Genomic DNA, 23,816 nt, shown 5'->3' with positions numbered 1-23,816 from the left:
ATTATTTGAAACTCAGTGAGGCACTGAATATTTAGAATGGGAACTTTCTTTTTTTCTTCTTTCTGTCTTTCTCTCTTTCTTTCTTTTGACAGAGTCTATGTAGTCTTCACTGTCCTGGGGCTCACTATGTAGACCAGGCTGGCCTCACACTTGCAGCAATCCTACAGCCTCTGCACCTCAAGTGTTGGGATTCAAAGAGTATGCCCCACTCCTGGTCCGTCTCGTCTATTGTGCTGCCTATATCCCCAGCACAAATATCAAGACTGCTCTGTGCTACCTGAGCATGACAGGAGGAGGCTTCTGATATATCCAGCCAAGCCCCCTTTCTTGGTGGCCTTTCCAATTGCCAAATGCTTCTATCCTTGGCAGCTACAGAGGCAAAATGGAAACTGTCTGATGATTAATCCAAGAGTCACATAAATGTCTCATTTAAGAACAAAAGTCAAATACGCATTTTAGTTTTTTGCATATATTTACAATATAAATATTTCTTTTCAAAGTACATATTCTTTTTAACAGTGTGAGAAAATTATCTAGCATGGGACAGCAATTTAAAGTAAAACCTCTACAGTAGCGATTCAGGGAAAATAGAATGTTTTTTGGGGTGGGGAGACCTTAGAAGAAATGAGAATGGGCAGGAGCTGAGAGCTTGCCGGAGGATGGGAGCAGCTTTGTTGGGCCCCCGGGGAACGCCCCTGGGTAAGTGCTATAAAACCTAACCTGGAGAGATATAAAAAGCATACATGCTTGCATAGTGCATTAATCTTAAAGAAGCCCAACATTTCATTCTCATTTTCAGTAGCTTAAATGAATAGCACTTAAAACACACCACACAAAATTAAAGACTTATGCATATATTTCAATTTCAACATTAATGTCAAAAATACATAGTATGATTTTACATAGGATTGTGCTACATTAGAACACTAGAGACAAATGTCACTTGACTGTTAAGGAAAACATTAAATATTAAATAACAGAAATAAAATGTGTAAACACTAATCTAACTGAAGGTTTTGCTATTGCAACTGTCCAATGAAGTGGTTTCAACAGTACGAAAAGAGTGAAGACACGGGTGCTTCCAGTCCACTTGGGAGTCACAGGTCTCACTTCAGGGGTCCTTTAATAAAATCTGGTCCAGGACAACAGAGGAGGGCCACTCCGCTCCGCTGGCTCTCATTTGATGTATTCCATTCTGTGAATGCTCACATTCAAGCTTGGGTACTGAGCAAATCCTTTTCAGTTGTCCCCCTCATCAACGTCTTGGTGAAAACTGAGGGTTTGTCGGCGATTCCGTGTAAGATTTGAGCTCGTATGCAGCGCCACTGTCAACCTCCATGGACTTTCTAGAGAACAGGAGCCGGACATCTCTATGGAGGTAGATCTTTCCAGATTTAGAACTCTGGAACCTAAATAAATACACGGAAAGATTAGTGATGTTAGGAGATGAGTCTTTAAAACAAGTAAAGCTACTCACGACAGCAGGAAGAACCACTCTTGCTGTGCCACAAGATTAACTCCCTTTCCCACAGTATCTGGGTCCGAACTGCCCAAACCTAGTTCGTCACTTCCTAAACCCTCTGCTCTGTAATGGGGCCAAGACTTGTGTCTTCTGGGAGTTGGGGTTTCAACTTTACTGTTCCTCTCTGGCCCTGCTGTACTCTCCTCATCTAAGGTATCAAATTTCCCCTGATACTAGCTAATTATATGATTATTCCTTGGGCTTTGCAGGTCAGGCATATTCTAAACACACGGGTACGACAGAATTCATACAAATTAGCTATCTATGACACAGGGTGGGTGAAAATGGATCCCATACTCAAAAGAGTCACTGTAGAATGTTAAAAGTTTTTCTGGATGAACTATCTATTCATGGAATCCCATCATTCAATAGGTCGAGACAAGAGGACTATCATGTTTGAGGCCATCATGAACGATTTATCCAATGACAAGGCAGCTTGGACTATAATATAAAACTGTCTCCAAATAAAATAAAACAGACAAGAAAAGATTCAAGTTTTTCTTAATGTGTATTTGTGCATGTGCACCCATGTGCAGGTCAAAGGTGACACTGGGTATCTTCTTCACTTGCTCTTCATCTCACTTGAGGCATTCATACTGAGGCAAGGTCTCTCACTGAAGCCAGAGTTCACTGACTTGGCTGGTTTAGTGCCTCAGTTAGGGTTTCTGTTTGTTATTAAACACCATGACTACAAACAACTTGGGGAGAAAAAAAATATTTTTATCTTACAACTTGTAGTCTATCATCCAGAAAGTCAGGGTAGGGACTCAAGGGCAGAACCTGATGGCAGAAACTGAAGCAGAGGTCATGGCATAATTCTACTTACTGGCTTGCTCCTCCTCCTTTCTTACTGTACTCAGGACCAGCAATCGAAGGGTGTCATCTCCTACAGTGAGCTAGGCCCTCCCTCACCAACCATCTATCAGGAAATGTATCCCAGGCTTGCCCACAGGCCAGTCTGGTGGGAACATTTTCTCAGTTGATGTTCCCTCTTCCACAATGACTCTAACTTATGTCACGTTAACATAGATACTAGCTAGCACATCTAGCTACCCACTTGCTCCAAGGATTCTAGATAGCTGCCGTATCTGCTCAGCTTCTGTGTGTGTTCTAGAAATGGGAACTCAGACCTCAGATCTGTGCAGCGTGCTTTACCCCAAGTGCATAGTTTTCGTTTTGAGACTGGGACTCACACTGTACTCAGGCTGTCCTGGAACTCACCATGTAATGAAGGCTAGCCTTGAACTTTTAGTAATCCTCCTGCTTTAGCCTCTTTAGTGCTGCTAGTATTACAGATAGATGTGTGTACCATGCCTGGCAAGGTTCAACTTCTGGGACAATCACTGCTATTATCAGCAGCTGGTTAAATAAAACCATCAAACCTAAACACTACCAGAAGACAAAAGTTATTGGAGAAATGAAAAGGTTGGCATGGAACTGTTTCTGTCTTCCACTACTAACCTTCCCCAGCAGACACTGTGCGGTGCTAATTTCTCTGTTTCTCTGTTTCTCTGTTTCCTTGATGGTCTGTTTATGGATTCTACTCCTAAAGCTAATGGAAAGGCCTGGTGCAACACTGACTGGCTCATTCCTCCTCTCTGAAGTTTTTTACCTTAGGGACTGTGTATTGTTCCAAATAGGCTTTGTATAGCTTCTGCGTATTTAGTCATTATATGAAAACTAGAGGAGGTTGCTGACTTTGGGTGAACGACGGTTACAAGTTGCTTAAGCTTTGACAGGCTGACAATACAACTCAGTGGCATGTACAAGGCTGTAGGTTTGATCCTGGACACCACAAAACAAACAACACCAACTAATCAACCAAATCAACCAACCAAGACTTCAAGAGAACGGTGTGAAACGGAAGCTGAATCAGAGACTTGACTCTTTTCCTACTGGGCTGGGCTGGTGATTGGTTAGTTGACTGATTTTGCAGTACTTGGGACTGAACACAGAGCCTCATACATAATAGGAAAGGACTCCACCAATAAACTGTATCTTTCCCTCTGTATATCTCTCTATCTCTATCTATCTATCTATCTATCTATCTATCTATCTATCTATCTACCTACCTACCTACCTACCTACCTACCTACCTATCAATCATTTTGTAGCACTGAGAATCAAATCCAGGACCTTCCTCATACTAAGGAGATATCACGATCACTGAGCAATACAGCCCAGCACTGGGAAGTATTCCTATAGTGTGATATTTGATTACACTTCTACTTTTATTTATTTATTTATCTATTTTTTTTAAGTTTCTCACATCCGGGTATCACTCTGTGAATACCAGCTCACACAGAAGTCATTATTTTATAGCCCAGGATGACCTTGAACTCACAGCAGTCAGTCTTCCTGTCTCAGCCTCTCCAAGTACTTGGATTAACCATATCTGGGAATATTTATATATATTTAAAGTTCTTAACATTTTTAAAAATTCTATGTGTGAGGGGAGAGGGTACATGCCACCATGCAAATAAAGTTCAGAGGACAACCCTCGGGAGTTGGTTCTTTCCTTACACCACGTGGGCCCTATCTCACTGACCCACACTCCTCATTTTGAAAAAGTTTTCCAAGTTTGTGTTTGGTGGACACTTTTCCATATTCATAACTTATGTGCATATCCCATGGTGCTCTTGTCAGGCAGTGCTACAGTAAGTATAGCACTGCCTTTTGGATGCAGAATAACAGGTGGAGAGGTCCATCATGCAGTGTTCTGAGAGGAACAGTCTTCTTCAGGTGTGGAACTTGCATGGCTAACTTACTCTCTCCCTAACCTGCAGTTAGATATTGAAGGATGCCTGAGAATCAGAGGATTCCTTACAATAAAGAGTGAGGCACTGATGTGGCTGAGAATATTCTATAGAGTTACAGGAGAAAAGCTATTGACTTCTGTCTGTGATTTTGCTCAGTGTTCCTGAGAGCTATACAGGGACTGGGGGCTTAAAATGCAAATCAGGGATGTTGGCAACATGGACCAGAAGGACAACAAGTAAACAACAACAAAAGCCTTTACATAACCCAGAGCTCCAGGTTAAATACTAAGCTGGAGGATACAACATCTCTGAAACACAGCTTCCACATCACCTCTGTCACCTCCCAGGTGTCTAGAAGCACGCAATAACAGTCATGGAGTGGGTGAGTCAAGTTTAAGAACTCCTCTGTCCAATGTGGACACTTAGCTGCATGTGGCTTACAGCCACCTCAAATGGGACTACTTCAAATTGACTGTCCCAAGTGTAAAATATATTGTTGATTTAGAAGATATATTAAAACAAAAAGAATGTAAAGTTATCTTGATTTTATACTGATTGCATGTTCAAATTATAACATTTAGATATGCTAGGCTAAGTAAAGTGTATTCATTTTACCCGTTTCTTGCTACTTTTCCAGTGATTTTTTTTTTTTTTTCCAGACAGGGTCTTATGTAACCCAGGCAGACCTCAAACCTGATAGGTATCTGAGGATGGCCTTGAACTTCTGATCCTCCTGCTTCCACCACCCAAGTTCTGGGATGACAGACAGACAGAGGCTCTATAGCCAGCTTTGTCACTTTACTAAGTGGCTGCTGGTAACTGCAAACTAAGCTGATGGCTCAGACTAAGTTTCTGTCAGCATCACTGGTTTTAAAAGTTACTACCTCAAATATTAGGCTTCATGCTGACTTCTAGTATTTGCTGTTTAACAGTTACAAGTACAAACCCCTGATTTTAATAAGTAGCAAGGGTGGTAAGAACAAATGCCACATGTTTTCCATGTTGGCATATTGTCAAGAGACCGCCATGCTAAGCAGAGAACATAGTACTAATCTAGTTAGTTAAAAAGCTCCCTTAAAATACAAGTCTAGTGGGCTGGAGAGATAGCTGCAGCTAGAGAGCAGAGAGATAGCGTTAGAGCACTGGCTGCTGTCTCATAGGTCTTGGATTCAATTCCCAGAACCCACATGGAAGCTCACAACTGTCTCTAATGAGATCTGGTGCCCTCTTGTGGTGTCTTGTGGTGTTCCTATTCATCTGAGACATTACCTCAGGTGTATGAGGTAGCGTAGTAACTGTGCGGTGTGCTGGACGTTCTCTTTGTTAATACTTCTCTTCATTTCTTGTTTAACTGGAACAGAAAACGTCCTCTGTCTCAGGAATGTCTGGTGATTGGCTGGCATACCTCGTAGGTCATACACGACAACAAACATCTTCACCACAGTCTTATTGGGATTGAATAAGGTCTGAAGAAACAACAGAAGGGTTACTCTTCAAAAGAGTGATTTGTATATACAATGCAGAATACCTTCCCAGCATTAAACAGGCTTCTTAGTAATTTAATTCCACTTGACAGATTCCACTCAGAAGCTAACGTTAACAGTTGAAAAGTAATACTCAATATTCTTGCAGATTCAACCTCATTTCTTATATGACAGTAAGAAAAAAATCTTGTAATAAACCAAGATCTTTAGCAACCCATTTCATACTAATAGCAAATTACATACAGTTTTCTCATTGTTCCGATTTTCAGAAATTGTTCTGCTAGTGTAAGCATAACACACTCTTTGAGGTGTCTTTTGCACTAGGATACTCTAGCTCTGTCATTCCAAACATTAGCGTCCCTGGTGATATCAACTGCAAATTCTCAAGGTGAAATTTGGATTTTTCTTATATTTTAATGGATTATAATTTTTAGAACAAAAACTATAAGTTCAGTAAAACTAGATTTTTAAAGTAACTGTTTTAAACTACTTATTGTAAAATTGCTATAAATGTTCAAAGGGGAGACTTTTTCTACTGAAAATGTTTCAAGGTCAGGAAATAGATAAAGGAAGCCCGTTCACATTAGATCCACAGTCTATAACAACGCTATGCTTTCACTTGGAATCACAAACGATCAGGCTTTACAGATCATCACTATCATTACAGACCAAAATATGTATTCTCAGAGAAGACTGGAGTAATTCAATTGTTACTTGGCTATGAATAACTAAAAAAATGTAATTTTTTAAAATACACATTTTAAAATTAAAAACCCAAGCTGCTGAACTGACTTTAACCAAATTACCAACACATCAATCGGTAACTTGGTGCCAGGCTTTCAGAAGCTCGTCCCAGGGACTGGACATCACTCACTGAATCAAAATGAGAAATACATCAGCATTATGATCCAAGTTTACAACCTAGCACGTGCTAAGAGCAAGGCCGATACATTCAATAAGTACAAGCAGACCCAGGACTTCAGACCATGTGAAGAATAAAAGTGTGCTTAATCGGACACTCAGAGGTGAACTTCTCTTTCTGGGTTAATGGCTTATCACTAGGGCAGCTGGTAGCTAGCACTCCAGGGGTCCACACACCCTCATGGGTTCCACAGCCACAGGCTAGAGAACGAACAAGGATCACTCCTTAGGTTAAAAAAATGTCTGGGATAGAGAAATCACATTTTAATACGCAGCTCTTCTTCTGTAGTGCGCACACACATGGCTCATTACTGTCTCACTCTTGAGAGATGCCAGATAAATGTTCAGGTAGGGCACAGCTCTGGGTCCGAGAAGTGCTGACCCCTTGAGGTCACGGGGCTCAGAAAGCCTGCTGGGCTGGACCAGAGGCTGACGGCAAACAGCCAGCGCTACTAGATTATTCCAGTCTGCAAAATCTGAAGTAGACTGAGGACTTGCAGTGTTATTGTAGGTCAACAGGTCTGCCCTGGTAAGAGGGGGTTTCCTTAGGCCAAGATAGATGAATACAGTTGAAGGGATACCACCTTCTTTCTCTGCCCCAGCACCTATCAGATTGCACTGAGTCAGCTTTAGAAATCATTCCATTAGTATTAACATCTTGTTTCCCAGGTTTTCCCAACAAAGCAATACAATATTTTAGGGTCTCTGTTGAAACAGATCAATCTCAATATCACTTATATTTAATAGAAGGCACTGGTCAGGATCTAAATATATTAAAAATAGCTCGGTTTAAGGCATGCAAATGGTTCATATTATTTGTCTAAAGCATTCACCTCTATTAGCTTATTAATCTTTTCCTTTAAGGAGGCCCCCAAAATGTTCATTCCTGGGGCAGAGCATGGCAACTCCAAACAAAGCTGCAGCCCACTGTTACTTACCAAGGTTGTTGCAGCAGCAGTAGCAGGAGAAAGGGCTAAGTTCTATATGTGTGAGAGAATGATTATTGCAATTGTAGGCTATAAAACACATACCACTTGTATCGTTCCTGAAGGAGGTACTCGATAACCCCTTTTACCAAGGGACTCTAAAGTAATCACACCCTTGAAACAAAAGAAGACAAATTGAGTGCACACGTATATAACAGACAAAAGTAAGAACACATGTTTTTAGTACAATTCAGTAACATATTTCTAAGGAAAAACATTCAAAATGCATTCAGAGCTACATTCTGCAAGTATGAAACAGAGACTCCACCTTCTAAAGAAACCATTCACTGCTGCTTTTCCTAGACATGTTACAACAGGCAGCATACAGCGTTACAGCCACACTGCTTGGAATTGCCCACTGAGACACAGACCAAGGGTCAGGTTTCCTAGCCGTAAGGAAGGAAGGCTTACTAATCTTACAAGGCTGTAAGATTAGTCCCATTATCTAAGGAGAGAGGGGGGCATGAAGAAGCAAAGAAATGATTGACCATGGAGCATGGAAAAGTAACGAACAGATGGTGTCTAATCTGGGGCCCCAAATGAAGGAACTCTTCAGTCAGTGAGTCAATTTACACATCTCAATTTCTGATGAAAGACAGAAGAAAAGAATTAAGACAGCAACTAAGTGGGGTTGGAAATCTGAGTTCCATCCTGATGAATTTCTAGCAGAAGAGATGTTCAAAGCAAGTATAAAAAAAATGAAGGTTTACCACCAAGCTGCCTGCTCTGCAAAAACCAAGCCACACAACTGTTTTCCAAGAGAAAACAACGCTGCTTCAGAAGCAGCTGTGTCATGCTGTGTCCTAATCTGGTACTACTTTGAATATTTTTTTTTATTTTATAATTTTTCATTTTTTTTTCACACAGAGTCTTAGGTATTCCAGGCTGGATTCAAACTTACTATGTTGCCAACAGTGGCCTTGAGCATCTACTGTTTGAAGCTTCTGCTTCCCAAGTGCTGAGATTACACAGTGTGTATCACCATACCCAAATTATTTCTATTTCTTTTGGTTCTTTGTTTACACAAAGCCTTGCTATGTAGCCAAGACTGGGCTGGAACTCATGAAAATCCCCCTGCCTTAGCCTCTCACATGCTGTGATCAACCACTCCCAGGGGCATTGCCTTTTCGCTGTTTACTTGGTAAGGAATCATAGACTTTGAATTGGCTCTAAAGCAGAGCACACAAGTCGAAGGTCTAAGAGCTGAGCTCTGGAGACAGGTCAAGGTGAACTGCAGTCATCTCACTAGATAAACCTCAGAGGGACCCTGAAGGTCCTCCACTTAGTCTGGTACTCAGAGGGGTGGCTGCAACAGCGATTTTGTCAGAAAAGCGGTCTGCCTGGCCACTCTCCAGATCTACCAAATCAAATCTGCCTTTCAACAACAGGATTTCCCTGATGAGATCATTTGTACAGCAAAGCTTAAGAAAACATTAAGTATGGGCAGCAGTTTTTCTGCAAAGTCCAAACAATGGGAAGAAAGTATAAATGAGAAAGTAAGCCAGATTGAACATGCAAAAAGCTTCCCAATAACCAGGGTGAGGGCGTGGCCACAGGTGGTGCCTGTGAATGCTGTCCCTTCCTACTTTCTTGAGGGACTCTTTCCTCCCAATAGTTATGGCAGGTAAGCAGAGTAAGTATGTGCTCAACATGGTTCATAAATCCATCATTATACATTGTAACTAGGAATCTCAAGGTAAGTGTAGCACAGGACTGTTGCACTAGGTGACATGAGACCTGGGTTGGGAGGTGAAAAGCAATGGACCAAGGTGGAGAGAGAGCCCTGCTCTGACACATGATCCTAACTTCACAGGTAGAGCATGGCTGTTAGCCTTCCACCATGGCAATGCAGCCATTCCTCAGTGTTCTCAGTGTGTGTTCACTGAGGTGTACGCATACCACTTTTCAAGTACAAGCAGTGTGGATAGTTACATGAAAAATATTCTCCTTTCTAGTTCCAGAATGAATAAGTAAAGCGTATCAAAGTGATAGCTACTTTTATAATCACACTAGTAGAGCCAGGAGTTATTGTCCTTCCTCCCAACCGCCTTTCTATACAAAGAAGAGAGAGCCAGGATGATGACAACTATGACTGTGGCTGTGTTTCTTTCGCTAATGTACAATTCTGATAGTTTTGAGATCATAACGGTGACAGTGATTAAACCCATAGTGACTGGAGATTTTTGAAAAGTCTTTTAAGTTAAGGACAGCACTCCAGTATAACCACTTTTTTCTTCTTTCTTTTTAATTAAGTGTGTTTTTGTGTGGGTATTTGAATCTGAGTACAGTGCCCTTGGAGGCCAAGAGAGGGCACCGGACCCCCTGGAACTAGACTCATAGAGTGTTGTGAGCTGCCCAGGGTGGGTGCTCGGCACAGGTGGCACAGGACACTTGAGTCCTCTGGACAAGCAGCAAATGCTCTTTGAGCCTTCTCCTCAGCTTTCAAACAACAATTTCTAAATAATTTAAGACAAGTAGTAGCACTGGAAAGCTAGGGTTTGATTAATATTACTTGATTCATTTCATGGGCCAGCATATCAATATGCGAACCTAAGAAACCACATTTAATATAATGAAAGATCTCCTTCGGCATGTTTGTAATAGTAAGGTTAAGATGAACTAAATTTGGCAGAATCCTAACACCAGAATGTCTCCAAATTATTACATAATAAAGAATATGAATTTCTGGGTGCAGTGACATACCAGTAATCCCAGCACTTGGGATGTGGAGGCAGAACAACCATGAGTTCAAGGCCAGCCTCAGCTACATAGACTTTGATGTCAGACTGGTTGACATGGGCCCCATGTCAAAAAATAAAACTAACAACAACAAAACCTAGTATGGAACAGTAGATGGAGAACTGAAGCCAGCAGGCCTCGAGTTGACCAATTACAAGCAGAAGGAAACTGCTCCTAGCCAGTCATGAGTCATGAGACAGGCCTGGCCTGACCTCAACACCACGACAGCCGGTGTCTCTGAGACACAGTTCCCATGCAGCTGGGTGCTATGGTGCAGTTCTTGGAGAACATTCTTACTGTTGACTCCAAAATGAAGAATTAATTTTTCACGAATTGCTTAATGAAAAATCCCACCACAAAGAATGTTCTGCCCTAATGTTTTACCTCTGGGGCCGTTCAACCTGTGAGGAGAGGTCTCACAGTTACTAGAGTACCACAGAGGTGCATTACTTCTGATTGTCTATGATATGTTTGATCTAACAAAACAGTCCTAGCTAACAAAATATGGTCAATCCTTTGAAAGCAGACTAACCTATCAAAATAGAACAAATTTTAGGAAAGATTTGTAGTGTGAGATTTGGAGTGAGCCATTAGCAAAGGGAATCCATTCTTACTAAATAGACAGACTCAGGGGAAAATATGGTAGACTGAAAATCATTATCACAGAAAAGGCAGGCAGGCAGGCATGAGTTTTAGTTGTTTTGGGTTTCTGAGATAGGATTATCCTTTGTAGCCAAGGCTCTTCTGGAACTTACTACAGGCTAGCCTCAACCCCACTGTGATAGAAGGCAGGCCTCCTTTAGAAGGATAACCTAACAACTCAATAAGTTGACTTATCCCCTTTCCAGGATCCATTCAAAGTTCCCATCAGACTATTATTTTCTATCAAAAGTATGAAACACTAGCCAGGCCCTGGACAAAAATGCCACCTTAAAACTGGAGTAAACCTAAACTAGCCCCCTTGACAAACTGGGACAACATTGAGGTAGCCATATTTAGCTCCCTAAAAAGTACAGCTTCTTGTCCTGTCAGGTATGTAGAAATCCCTTTTCATAGCTTTTATTCTTAACAAAAGACATTGTCACTAATGTTCTTAAAATGCCTAAAGGCAGGAGAGAGGAAGTCATTGGGCAGGTGCTAAGTCAGGAATGCAGGTCTAGGCTTGTATGCACTTCTGCTTCTCACAGTGAGGCTTAATGTGACTCTGCACTATACACTAGCACTACAAACCTCTCCTTTGTATGTTGAAGGAGTGTTTATACAAACTCCAGTGTTCAGACGCACTTCAGCAGGTTAAGATTTGTTTTATCAAGACTCTACTACAGTAGAAAGTGGGAAAGGTAAACTTAACAAGACCTCAGGCTCAAGACTGTCTTCTGACTCCCAGCAGCTATCCTACTGAGATCTTGGTGTGATCAGAAATAGCTCATACTCTCTAGAACCAGGATAAAAAAAAGGTGGGGGGAGAAGATAGGGCAGAGTCTTCAGGTTGCCCCAAGTCCCCAGATCTTACTAAGTCTGACTGATATAAGAACCATGTGAGGAAGCAGCTACCTGCATTAGAGTCTACAGAAAACACTGGGGAATTTGTGTGAACTTAGCAAGATAGACTGACTATGTCAGTCACTAGTAAGTTATGTAGAAATAGGTACAATTTCAGCACCATTTGAAAACACAAAACAGGTCATCTGTAGTTTGAGCCAGCTGGGAAAAAGGCAGTGTTTTGGCTTATTGGTCTGCATTCAGTTTTTAACTTTCTCTTAGGAACTGCTTCACACTTTCAAGGTCAGGGCTGAAGCAGAGATGTGAACTACTAAGTTGGCTGATTCTTGCAGAAAAGACAAAAGTACTTGCCATATAAGGCGAGGGAGCATTGTCATCGGAAACACTGTAGAACGACACTTCCACCGGCAGAGTCAAGTGCGTTGGGCAGAAAGTCCCACTGGCTCCCACCTCGGCAGTAAAGCCATCAACTATGCCAAGGGGGTCTAAACGGTAATTCAGAACCGATTCCTGGAAGACGAGATAACAACATGTGTTTTGAAAAGGTAGAAAATTTAGCATATTAATTTCACTTTCTACTAGGGAAATACTTGGCTGTGTGTTCTAGGTCCTGTGGTAGCATATGTCTGTAACCCATTATATAACAAGGCTGAAGCAAGAGCGTACTGTACTAAGTGGTTACTTGGAAGTCTGAGTGACACAGAAACCGCGGCTCAAAATGATGGTTATTCTAAGAGACATGTTTCTTACCTGACCTGAAGTCACCTCTACCCCCAACCACCTTCTACTAGATCCTACCCAATGCCCTCTCACTCTCTCGGCCACCAGTGGAATCTCTCGGAACATTGAACCACCTTCTACTAGATCCTACCCAATGCCCCTCTCACTCTCTCGGCCACCAGTGGAATCTCTCGGAACATTGAACCACCTTCTACTAGATCCTACCCAATGCCCTCTCACTCTCTCGGCCACCAGTGGAATCTCTCAGAACACTGCCATTTGCTAGATCTAATCATTTGATATGCTATTTATCTTTGCGAGTGGAAAATATCCTCTCTGCTGGGCAGAGGGACTCGAACCTGCAATCTCATCAGCACTTGGGTATCTGAGGCAAAAGGACATCTGTGAGTTCAAGGTTAGCCTGGACTACAGTAAGTTCCAAGCTGGCCTAGGTTATATAATAGGCCATATTTGAAAAGAAAAGCTTAAGCAGAGAAGGTATCTGCTCCTGAAAGCGCCCATTAGAAGGTGCTAGAAGGTCTCGACAGCAGGCCACATACAGAAGTCATGTTAGAAAATTAAGCCAAACATTTGTCATCTTGAAAAATGACTACTTCTGTTTTTAAAAGATACCATTGTATAATGTATGGAATTTGTTTAGTTTAGCTGAAAAATTTTTAAAAAATGTGAAGTTCTATCTACCCACGCAGTACTCACTCCTGAGACCTGTCACTAAGTGGCGGCTCTTCAGGTGTTCTCAAGCCCCTCAACAAGCTTATGTGAAGTTGTCTACGGGGATATCATGGAGTGTGAGAAGCAGCCCTTCAGTCAAGTAGTCATTTGAGAAGGAGCAAGATAGGTAATTCCAAGGCTTTGAAAAAAGACAGCCAATTCATGTATTTTCTTCTCAGAAAGAATGTTAACGACATAATGATACCTCAGCCCTAGTGCCCTTGTTTAAGGCACTTTGTCTTCTAAAATAGTTTCAAAGCAACATTACCTCAAAATTTCCTAGGAGACTAAGACTTGTAATTGGTGGAGCACTTGAACTCAGAAAAGGTTTTTCATGAACATCTGGGTTCTCTTCAATGTTCAGACATGGTCGAGAGCTATTGCAAAGTAAAAGCAAAGAAAAAAACACGTTAACTGCAATATTTTCTTATTTACATCTATAAAATGAATTAGAAGAAGCTGAACAATTTCATTCAAGCTACTAAAATAAATGTTATTAAATTTTAAAATAAAAAATTTAGCTGGGTGGTGATGGTACATGCCTTTAATTCCAGGATTTGGGAGGCAGAGGCAGGGAGATCACTATGAGTTTGAAGCCAGCCTGGTCTACAAAGTGAGTTCAAGACAGCTAGGGCTACACAAAGTAACCTTATCTTGAAAACCAAAAAAAAAAAAAAAAAAAAAAAAAAAAAAGGAAAAGTTAAAAACATGTAAAATCAGTAGTTGAAATTTCAGATTAAATATTTTATTAGCAATATTCAGAAATATATATATATATTTCTTTGAAAGGAATAATTTATAACACATCACATAATGGAAGCTACTGAAAATGCATACTACTCAGAATTCTACATCCTTTTCAGCTGAAAACAAGAATTCAAAGGAAAGTATGCGATTGTAATTATTACAGGGCTGGTTAGAGTTGCAGCCCAGTGGTAGAACACTTGCCTACTATGAATGAAGCTCCAGGCTGGATCACTGACAAAGAAAACGGAGCTTTTAAAAAGGAGGGAAGGAGGGATGTAGGAGGAAGGGGAGGGAGAAAATAAGGGAGGGAAGGATTGGGGAGGGAGGGAGTGAGTGAGGGAGGGAGGCAGGCAGGCAATGTGGCTGGAAGGCTGGGTTAAGGCTCAGCAGTAGTTTTTGACTGTGGTGACAGTACACAGCCAAGCTCACACTGTCTTGCTAGTTACATGTTGTGCAGCAGCAGTAGAAACGGGACTTCTTTTCTCTTTAATTAAAAATCTTTAATTTTTATAAAATTTATATGCAGGGGTGTTTTGTCTGCATGTATGTCTGTATGGCTAGTGTCCATGGAGGCCAGAGGTGTCAAGAGTCCCTGGAACTGGAGTCACAGAAGGTTTTGAGTCACCATGTGGGCTCTGGGAGTTGAACTGGAGTCTCTACAAGGGCAGCCAATGCTCTTAACCATCTCTCAGACAGTATTTTTATTACATGTTGACTTAGAGTCAGCACATCTGCTGCACAGTTCTACGTCACACCCATGCATTTGAGGTAATTACCTTTTGGAGGATAGGCTTCTCAGATGCAGCAGCGAAGTGTCTAGATCAAAGCAACCTGACTGTGTTTTTCTTTGAGGAACCTAAAGGCAAAATAATTACTTATTTTTAAAAGATTACTTTTAAGTTAATACAACACTTAGAAAATCTAAGCTAAGCAGGTTGTTTTAAGTGACCTTTCTTTCTTTGTATGTGTATAGGTGTATGCATGCTAGAGCTTACATGTAGAGGTCCGAGGACAGTTACAGAAGTCAGTTCTCTCTCTGTCAGGGGCAGCTTTGCTTATACCTGAAGGCCTAAAATCAGCCATAGGCCTAAGTCAGCCTGCTAGCACAAAGTCTTGGGTGTCTGTGGAAAAACACTGAAACAGATGGCTAGAAGCTATTGTAAACAAGCAGCTTTGGTGGAAGCCTGAGGAGTCATAGACCTTGGGCAGCCTTGATAGACAGTACCAACTTAGATAAGGACAAGTGAATCATAGGCAGAGTCATAGTGACCTGCCTCTTGAACCTTCACCCAGCTGTCACTCTGTTCTAGAAGATATCTGTACTTCCCCTGAACACCTATGCTCCTGCATCATCCCCTTTCCCACATCCTGCCTTTTTGTGTATATAACCCATGTGTGAAAAAGTAAAAATTACAGTTTGATCAGCCTATAGACAAGCCGTGTTTCTTTGCATCTTTGCCTGCTTACTCACCCCCCGCCCCAAGTGATCTCCCCAGACCTCTGTTTAATGTCCTGCTGGACAGGACATCTTTCCATCATGTGGGCCCAAGGGATTAAATTTAAGTCATCTGGCTTGGCAGCAAGCACATTTACCTGCTGAGGCTTCTTACTAATCCAAAGTAATAAAAATTCTCTCACAACAATTTATTTCAAATAATGATGCTTATCACATGGTTTTCTTTCATTCTCATTTTATTAATATAGGAAAAGAACCAGACGATTCCTAAAAGTACTTTGACTAGGTTCTAAGTAAAATTAGGTTTTCCCTAAAACTAAAGCATACCTGATTTTTCTGTACAAAGACTCTTACTGTGTGTGTGTGTTCATTCTTGTGCATGTATGGTGTATGTGTTGTGTGAGTACAAGTGTGAGTATGTGTTTACACATATGTGCACGTCTGTGTGGAAGTCAGAGGTCAATGTAGGTACCTTCTTCAGTCAGTCTTTTTTTTTTTTAAATTTGTTTTTATTTATATGAGTAGCTGTCTTCAGACACACCAGAAAAGGGCATTGGATCCCAGTACAGATGGTTGTGAGCCATCATGTGGTTGCTGGGAATTGAACTGAGGACCTTTGGAAGAGCAGTCAGTGCTCTTAACCACTGAGCCAACTCTCCAGCCCTTCAGTCAGTCTTTATCCTACTTTTTGAGTCAGGCTCTTTCATTGAAGCTGGGGCTCATCAAATCCAGCAAGTGCCAGAGATCCTCCTGCCTCTGCCCCCCATCACTGGGGCTATAAACATGTTCTGCAGTGCTCAGCTTTTGTGGAGGCATTGAGATCTGAACTCAGAACCTTACCTACAGAACCATCTCCTAACCTGTGCCCTCCCCCACAGCCTTGATCAGGCCTGAACTAGTCATTTACCACAGTAGACCAAAACAATTGGATCTGGGAGGAACTGCATTGGCCCCTAGAGTCTGCTACAGGAGCTAGAAGAACGGACCACCTGCTGAGCTTGCCTTGACACCCCCAGCTGCTATCCCCACACCCAGCCACTGGGCTGAAACAAGCAGAGACTCTGGGGGGTGGGGTGGGGCTTTCCCTTTATATGTGAAAGCAAAATATTAAACTTTGGCCTTGATCAGAATACTTGTCTCCCCCCCCCCCCCCTGGTTTTCTCTTGCCCTCCATTCCCCTTTTATTCCCAGCCTTCCTCTCAGGTGAACCCAATTACCCATAGCCGCTGGCGGCTACACTATCCTAGGACTTTTATTTGTAAGTTGTATGTATCTGTGCACTTTGGGGGATGTGAGCCTGTGATATTTAGAGCTTATACTAAAGTGGCAAAAATAAGAGTATTGGTGTCCTATCCACTGTAACATTCCCAAGAATGTAATCTTCACAGAGAATGGGTTTGAAAAATAGTACTCTAAATTTTCAACCACCAGCATATACTAGATTGAATTTCTCAAAAGCCACTTATCTTAAAATACACTAAAAATGAAAGTTCTAAGTACAAATTAAAAGTAGGGTCAGATACGAGAGTTAGATCTGTTTTGGGAATCTATGTGAAGCATGAATAATCTAACTAATTTAAAATACAACTGATGCAATGGTCTGAAAAGAAATGGCTGAGATCATCACGGCTAGGAGTGACAGCGATCCTGGAAGCTGCAGAGGTCGTGAGACAAGAGAGCAGGAAGTTCAGGACCGAAATGGACATCTCTGGGAGACCCTGCCTCAAAGTAAAGCTGCCTCCCCATGCCCAAAAATAGGGAAAGGGTATGTTCAAGTGGTAGAGTGTTTTCTTAGCATGTGCTCAATTAAATGGGTTCAGTCTATAATACTACAGAAAAAGTCTCTGACTCAACTGTGTTCCAGAACCAGACCATATAAAATAAAATCAGCCAAACCAATCACGAGCTCATGTGTACAATCCAGCACAGCTCACACTTCAGAAAAGCTCTCCGCCTTCCTTCACTTCACTCTCCATGCTCTGCCTGGTCAGTGCTTGGAGCTTCTTCTGCACATGATGAGCATGGTACCTGTCTTCTCTGGCCTTTTCAGGGTTACGTTCTCTCTCCTTTCTGTCCATCACATTAAGTTCTTTCTAAATATCTGCCTGTGCACTCACTAAACTTCCACTCAGCTGATTCCATTCTACTATTTTTTCCATACGAAGTGCATGTGTGTACATGCAGTGTGTACATGCATCTGTGGACACGTACACACTTCAAGGAGAATAATTCCATAACTAGATGTTTTCTTTCAAACACACCCCGACTTTCTGGAGACAGGGTCTCACTTTATAGCCAAATAACCACTGGTTTGCAGTCATCTAGCCCTCCCAAGTGGTGCTGGGATAGAATCCAGGATAGAGAATTCTGTCTCTGAGCAACATCCCAAGCCCTTCAAGAGAAGATTTTAACTATTTCACTCAAACTATGGACGTATTTATACTAGTTTCTAAATAAGACTGTTGCTGATGCCAATATTTATTGAGATAAGGAAAAAAATCTATTTGTATGAAATTTCATCAACATCAAGGTATTTTTTAAAATCTTTTTTTCTTTTATACTTACTAACATAATATTCAGCAAAAGAACTTGGGGAAAAATTTAAGTATCAGCAAAATACATTTCATTTTTGTTCAATACATAGTCTTTTCCCATGTTATTATTTAGCTGTAAAGTGTACTTTGCCTGTGAAGTTTCCTAACTGAAATTTTTTTCACGAGCACTGAAATATTCCGGTCCATGTTAGCTAAAGTGCTTGAGAACATGGCAGCTGCCTGCTGGCAGGTGCTGGGTGTGAGGGAGCTGAGGGGATTTACCGGACTTGAGAGGAGAGGCAGCCCCGTCTGAGGATGGAAGGCTCTGGTTGATGTCCCATCCAAGGAATGAAAATTATGCTTCCTCCAGACACTTGAATGTTTCAGTGTAGTCCTCTGTGAGGAAAAGTACTAGATTTTAGTGGGAATATTTAAATAGTGGTAAATTTGTAGATACATTGTTAACACACTCTGAGGAACATACCGTTGGTGGTGAAGCTAAAAAAACCTTTTTATCTTACATGTATAAACATACACACACACACATACAGACACACCAACACAGACCTATATGTAGCACTTGTGTTTGATATCATGTCTCAAAAAATTCGAAGTGTGCCAATACAACTGTTCTATGAACATGTTCATTCACAATCTAGCATCTAATATTTTAACTTAAAGGGAAAAAAAATCTAGAAAACAGAGTTAAGACTGTAAAGTATATAATTGTGCCAAGAGACATTTTTTAGAGGATTTAGTTTGGGATGATGAATTCAAAACTGTAAAATAGAGAGCTGGGGAGAGGGGGCAGCGGTTAGGACCACTTACTGCTCTTGCAGAGGACTCAAATTTGGCTCCCGTCACCCACATGGTGACTTACAACCATCGTAACTTCAGTTCTAGATGGACCCAATACCCTCTTCTGGCTTCTGTGGACACCAGACACTCATGTGATGTTCATATATACATGTGGGCAAAATACCCATCAATATAAACACACTAAAAAGAACTTTTCTGAAAACTAGTATGAATCAAGAAACATGGTCACAGTACTATGTTTTTACTGTGAATCAAGAAACAGGAAAAGTGAAAAGAGTGGCTGGAACACACACACACACACACACACACACACACACACACACACATACACACACACACACACTGCTGAGCCCAGGGCTCAAGGTTGGCCTGGGTAACAGCTGAGACCCTCTCTCAAGAAGCAGGGGGAGATACTTACAAATTGGACAAATTTATATCTAAGGATCAGAAATTTTACAAAAAAAAATATGAAAAGTTAAAAAAATAGACTAAGTTGGTCACAGTTCACATTCATCAGCTTTGCAGACAAATGCTCACACGTCGTGCAGAAGGGCACTTGAGCACATGTATGATTTCATGTAAAGTCAGCACACAAACAAGTCAGTGCTGGAAGACAAACCAAACACCATGTCCGAATTGAGTTTGCAGGCCTGCTCCCTTGTCCTGGTGGCCTTGAGCTCTCCTCCCTATGGCTTCTAAAAGCCTGGAACTGCAGGTCCACTGTGTCTCTCCAAAGGCCATGGTGTTATTAAGGCCATGAAGTCTTTGTATACTTTTAAGGTATACCTTTTTATTTAAGCAACATGTTAAAAGTCTATGAACTATGTAGATCAATTATCATTTTCAAAATTAAATGGCTTATTTGGTATGACTCAAGGACTAAACCGTGACAAAAGATCCAGGAACTAAAGATTCTGAGTACTTACTTAGTGCAGCTCCTACCGACAGCCTATATCATTACCATGCAGCATCTGTACCAGGCCAGATGCTGCTTGCAAAACACACCAAGCTGACAAGAATTAAGTTCTGCTTAATTCCTGCTTCTTCCCTACTGATTGCTTGCAATACCAAAACAAACAAAGGGAGAGGAAAAATCCAAGTGAACGGAGGACATACGCAGCAGAACCCTAGACTCCAAGAAACCCGAGAAGGGTTAAAGGGGCACCAGATCAGCCACTGGGGATGACAGAGTTCCTATCATGTCCAACCCTCTAAGTCTCTCTTTCCCACACATGCTCTACCTGCCCCTTAGTAAAGTGCCAAGTTCTATAATCATTTGACATAACTGAGAGGAGCCTGTAAAGAATGCAGAAATCAACACACACACACACACACACACACACACACACACACGAGAGAGAGAGAGAGAGAGAGAGAGAGAGAGAGAGAGAGAGAGAGAGAGAGAGAGAGATAGAATTCATTCCTGTGTCCCCAGGCCAAACATAAAGGCCAGGTGGTTCTGAATGGGAGAAAAAATGTCACATAGCTTTTAGACTGTTGTTAAAAGGTTGAAATGACAGCCCTCACAGAGCCTTGAAATTTTTGCTGCTGTAATCATAGCTTTTAAAGAAGGGACCATACACTGAATTTTAAACCATGTGACCCATGATCCATTTCTTCTCTTACCTTGTGTTGACTTTCAAGAGGGTGGGTTATTGGCAAAAATATTAATAGTTCTGTAGAAGTCTTATCACACCACACTGGGTACGATACAGATAACAGGCAGCCTTGGGCCTTCATAACCATATCTCCGGTGAGTCAAACTTAAACCACAGCTAATAGCTAAGAATTACATTTGAAATATTACATGTTACCTACCAACACGTCTGCATTTTTCAGTCTTTCACTTGTAGACAAACAGTGCTTTACACTTTGAGGTTTTCCAGCAACTGAATCTGTTTTTCCCTCCTGCTCAGTTTTTAGCTGGTCTGATATTGTGCTTTTGGAACCTTCAACATCTTCACTGAGATCATCTTCTGTGCCAAGCTGAATGCTTTGCCCACAGGTCTCTGATCTTTTGGAGTCTTTATTTGAACAATTAGTTTTATACTTGTTCAAACAGTCAGCCATTTCCAACATAGTCATTTTTATTTTTGAGTCAATACCTTCTGAATCATCACACTGGAGATGACCGAGAGATCCTGGGATATTCTCGTCTTTTATTTTCTCTGTACATTTATTTGTGCCAATCTGTTTGTCAATACTGTTGCAATGCAAACACTGTTTCTCAGTTTCATGGCTCATTTCTTGCTCCTTATGTTGTAATTTGCAAGATGCACTTTGCAATCTGCTAATCAAACCCAAGTCGCTTTCACTGCAGAGATACGTGTTAGAGGAAGTTAGTAAGCCAGTATCCTTGTTCAGCAACTCCTGCCTGGCGGTGTGGGTGATGTCATCAGGTTGGTTCTGATGCTGAGGTCTTTCTTCAGGTCTCAGAGGCTTTCCTTGAGGACTGTATTTGGAAGATCGGAAGCATTTACTAGGTTTGAGGCTTTTCCCATCACCTCTGTCTCTCAATAAGGACACTTCTGTATGAGAAGCAGAAACAGAGACATTCTCTCTGTCCTTCTTCAACAAGGTTTTGTCATCAAATGAACTCCTGAACACTTTAGAAGGAATGGAATTGGAGTCGTGCTTGCTGAATGCAGGCCGGGGAATGTGAGCTGTGGGGTGGATGTGCTCCAAGTGCTGTGCGATCCTGGCTATGACGTCCTGCCGCTCCTGGAGCAAAGAGCCGATCAGAGGGTTCACCTCCCCAGCAGGCTGGTGAGGGTACCGACTGTGAGAGGCACAGGTTTCTCCTGGCTTGGTTTCTGACTTCTCTCTCACTTTCCCCTCCCTGCTGTCTCCTGGGGAGCCAAACTCTGGACTCCCAAGAGAGACAGAGAATGCTTCTTTGCATCTTCTCACACAACCACTTTCCTGTGAAACCGGGTGAAGCTTTGGGCTAAGTGAAGTGGACTCCTGGGTGTTAAAGGGGAGTTCAGACATGCGAGCGGAGCTGGGGTCACAGTGAATCAAGTGCTGAGCAATCCTGGCAATGACTTCTTGTCGGTCCTGAATCAGGGAGTCGATTAAAGGGTTAGGCTCCCCTACTGGCTGCCGGGAGCTCTGACAGCTGGAGACACTGGAATCGATCACAGAGAGTGATTTGAAAGTTCTCACTGATGCCTCCTGTGACTTCACTTCTCCGGTGCCACTGAAGGCCAGGACACTGGCTTGAGGTGCCCCGTGGTCAGACTTGCTACCCGTGCCTGGGCAGAGCCTGACATTTCTAATGGCTGCAGTGTACTCGGGAGGCATGCCACTTCTGACATGCAGGGCACTCACAGGTGCCATGGTCAATGTGTGCTTGCTGCATAGATTCTGTGAGCTGCTAGGACAACGGTACTCTACTTCACCAGGGTCACGGTGCTGACAGGCTCTAAGCTCCTGTTCGTGAATTCTCTTCTCATACAGACCAATGTTAGTATGAATACTACAGGTCAAAACCGGATAGTGAGCTTGTCTAGGTAAGGACTGAACACTGACTTTCAAGGCCACATTGTGAGAGACATTGGGAACAGGAAACACATGCTCAGTTGGAGTCTGTGAAAAATTCCACTGCAGGTCGACATCAGCAGCACTGATTCTAGAGCCAAACAACACAGATCAGTCACAAGCTGCCCCTCCATCACCCTGAATCACTTTAAGGATATAAAGCAGTTTTATCTCTGCATTAACTCCCCCCAAGGTCCACTTTCAGCCACTCTACCTTGTACGTCACCGATAAAACCAACATACATGGCACAGCCATTTGGACTGTTTTCTGTTATTTTAGTCTTTAAGACCAAATTTTATAGCCAGGTGGTTGTGGAGCACACTTTTGATCCTAGCCCTTGGCAGGCAGAGACGGGCAGATCCCTGAGTTTGAAGCTAGCCTGGTCTATAGAGCAAGCTCCAGGACAGCCAAGGCTATGTTCTGTCTGCCCCACCCAAACAAAAACAAACAAACAAAAAGATAAGAGTTTCATTCTGTAGCCTTGGATGTCCTGGAATTTACTATGTAGCACAAGTTGTTTTCAAACTTGCAAGGATCCTCCTACTTTTAGCCTTCTGTAAGATTACAGCCAGGAGCTACAAAAAACTTAAAACACCAAAAGCTCAAGAATATTATGATTTAATGACATTTGCCAAGATAGAAAAAGTACCAGGCAGTGGTAGCACATGCCTTTAATCCCAGCACTCAGGAGGCAGAGGCAGATAGATCTTTGTGAGTTTGAGGCCATTCTGGTTTACAGAGTTAGTTCCAGGACAGCCAGGGATACGCAGTGAAACCTTGCCTCAAAAAAAAACAAAACCAAACTAAACCAAAGAAAACCATACACAAAAAAAGCAAAAAGCAAAAAATGATCCCCCCTGCTCTAAAACAACAAACCCAACCAAACAAAAAATTAAAAACCAAAGGAAAAACACAAAGGAGGGCTTTGTGTTTACTATTAAATAATGGATTCTGCTCACTGAGCAAAGACAGTCTGAAGACGACTTCACCTGCATAAAGAAACAATTAGTTGCTTGGCAGCCTGCATGTTTCTTTATGCATACACACACACACACACACACACACACACACACACACACACACGAAGTCATATACACAAATATGTAATATGCTTTTCTTTCTCTCTCTTTCTTTTTTCTTTTTTTTTTTTTTCTTTCTAAGACAGGTGTTTGCTATCAGGTTCAAACTCACCGTTCCAGCAATCCTCTTACCCCAGCATCTGGAGTGAGCACACAGCATCACATCCAGCAATGTTTATATGTTTGAGATAGGAAACTCCAGATCATCAAAGGAAGTCACAAACCCAGGTGACATCAGTTTCCACTTTACCATGGCATTAGGTCCAGCTTAGCT

At 41.9% G+C, this 23,816-nt stretch overlaps 1 protein-coding gene across 5 annotated transcripts in view; it reads right to left on the bottom strand.

Moving 5' to 3' along the window:
- Positions 1–449: 449 nt before the first annotated feature.
- Atosa (atos homolog A) overlaps positions 450–23,816 on the bottom strand; it is a 71,901-nt gene continuing 48,534 nt past the window's right edge. The window contains exons 6-13 of one of the 5 annotated variants that reach the window (XR_004607324.2): positions 20,741–22,553; positions 18,386–18,499; positions 14,890–14,969; positions 13,635–13,743; positions 12,266–12,424; positions 7,625–7,786; positions 5,551–5,747; positions 450–1,409 (exon numbers count right to left, since the gene is read on the bottom strand). Coding sequence is in view for 3 of the 5 variants with exons in the window: in XM_034508405.2 (XP_034364296.1) it covers positions 1,256–1,409; positions 5,551–5,747; positions 7,718–7,786; positions 12,266–12,424; positions 13,635–13,743; positions 14,890–14,969; positions 18,386–18,499; positions 20,741–22,553 (2,695 nt within the window). In the remaining 2 variants the exon portion in view is untranslated. Of the gene's footprint in view, positions 1,410–5,550; positions 5,748–7,624; positions 7,787–12,265; positions 12,425–13,634; positions 13,744–14,889; positions 14,970–18,385; positions 18,500–20,740; positions 22,554–23,816 lie in introns of those variants that run through there. The other 4 variants (XM_034508405.2, XM_076937877.1, XM_076937876.1 and 1 more) reach the window with 4 other exon arrangements.

Source organism: Arvicanthis niloticus, chromosome 7 (assembly GCF_011762505.2).
Source record: "Arvicanthis niloticus isolate mArvNil1 chromosome 7, mArvNil1.pat.X, whole genome shotgun sequence".
NCBI lineage: Eukaryota > Metazoa > Chordata > Mammalia > Rodentia > Muridae > Arvicanthis > Arvicanthis niloticus.
This window is presented reverse-complemented; position numbering and strand designations above follow the sequence as displayed.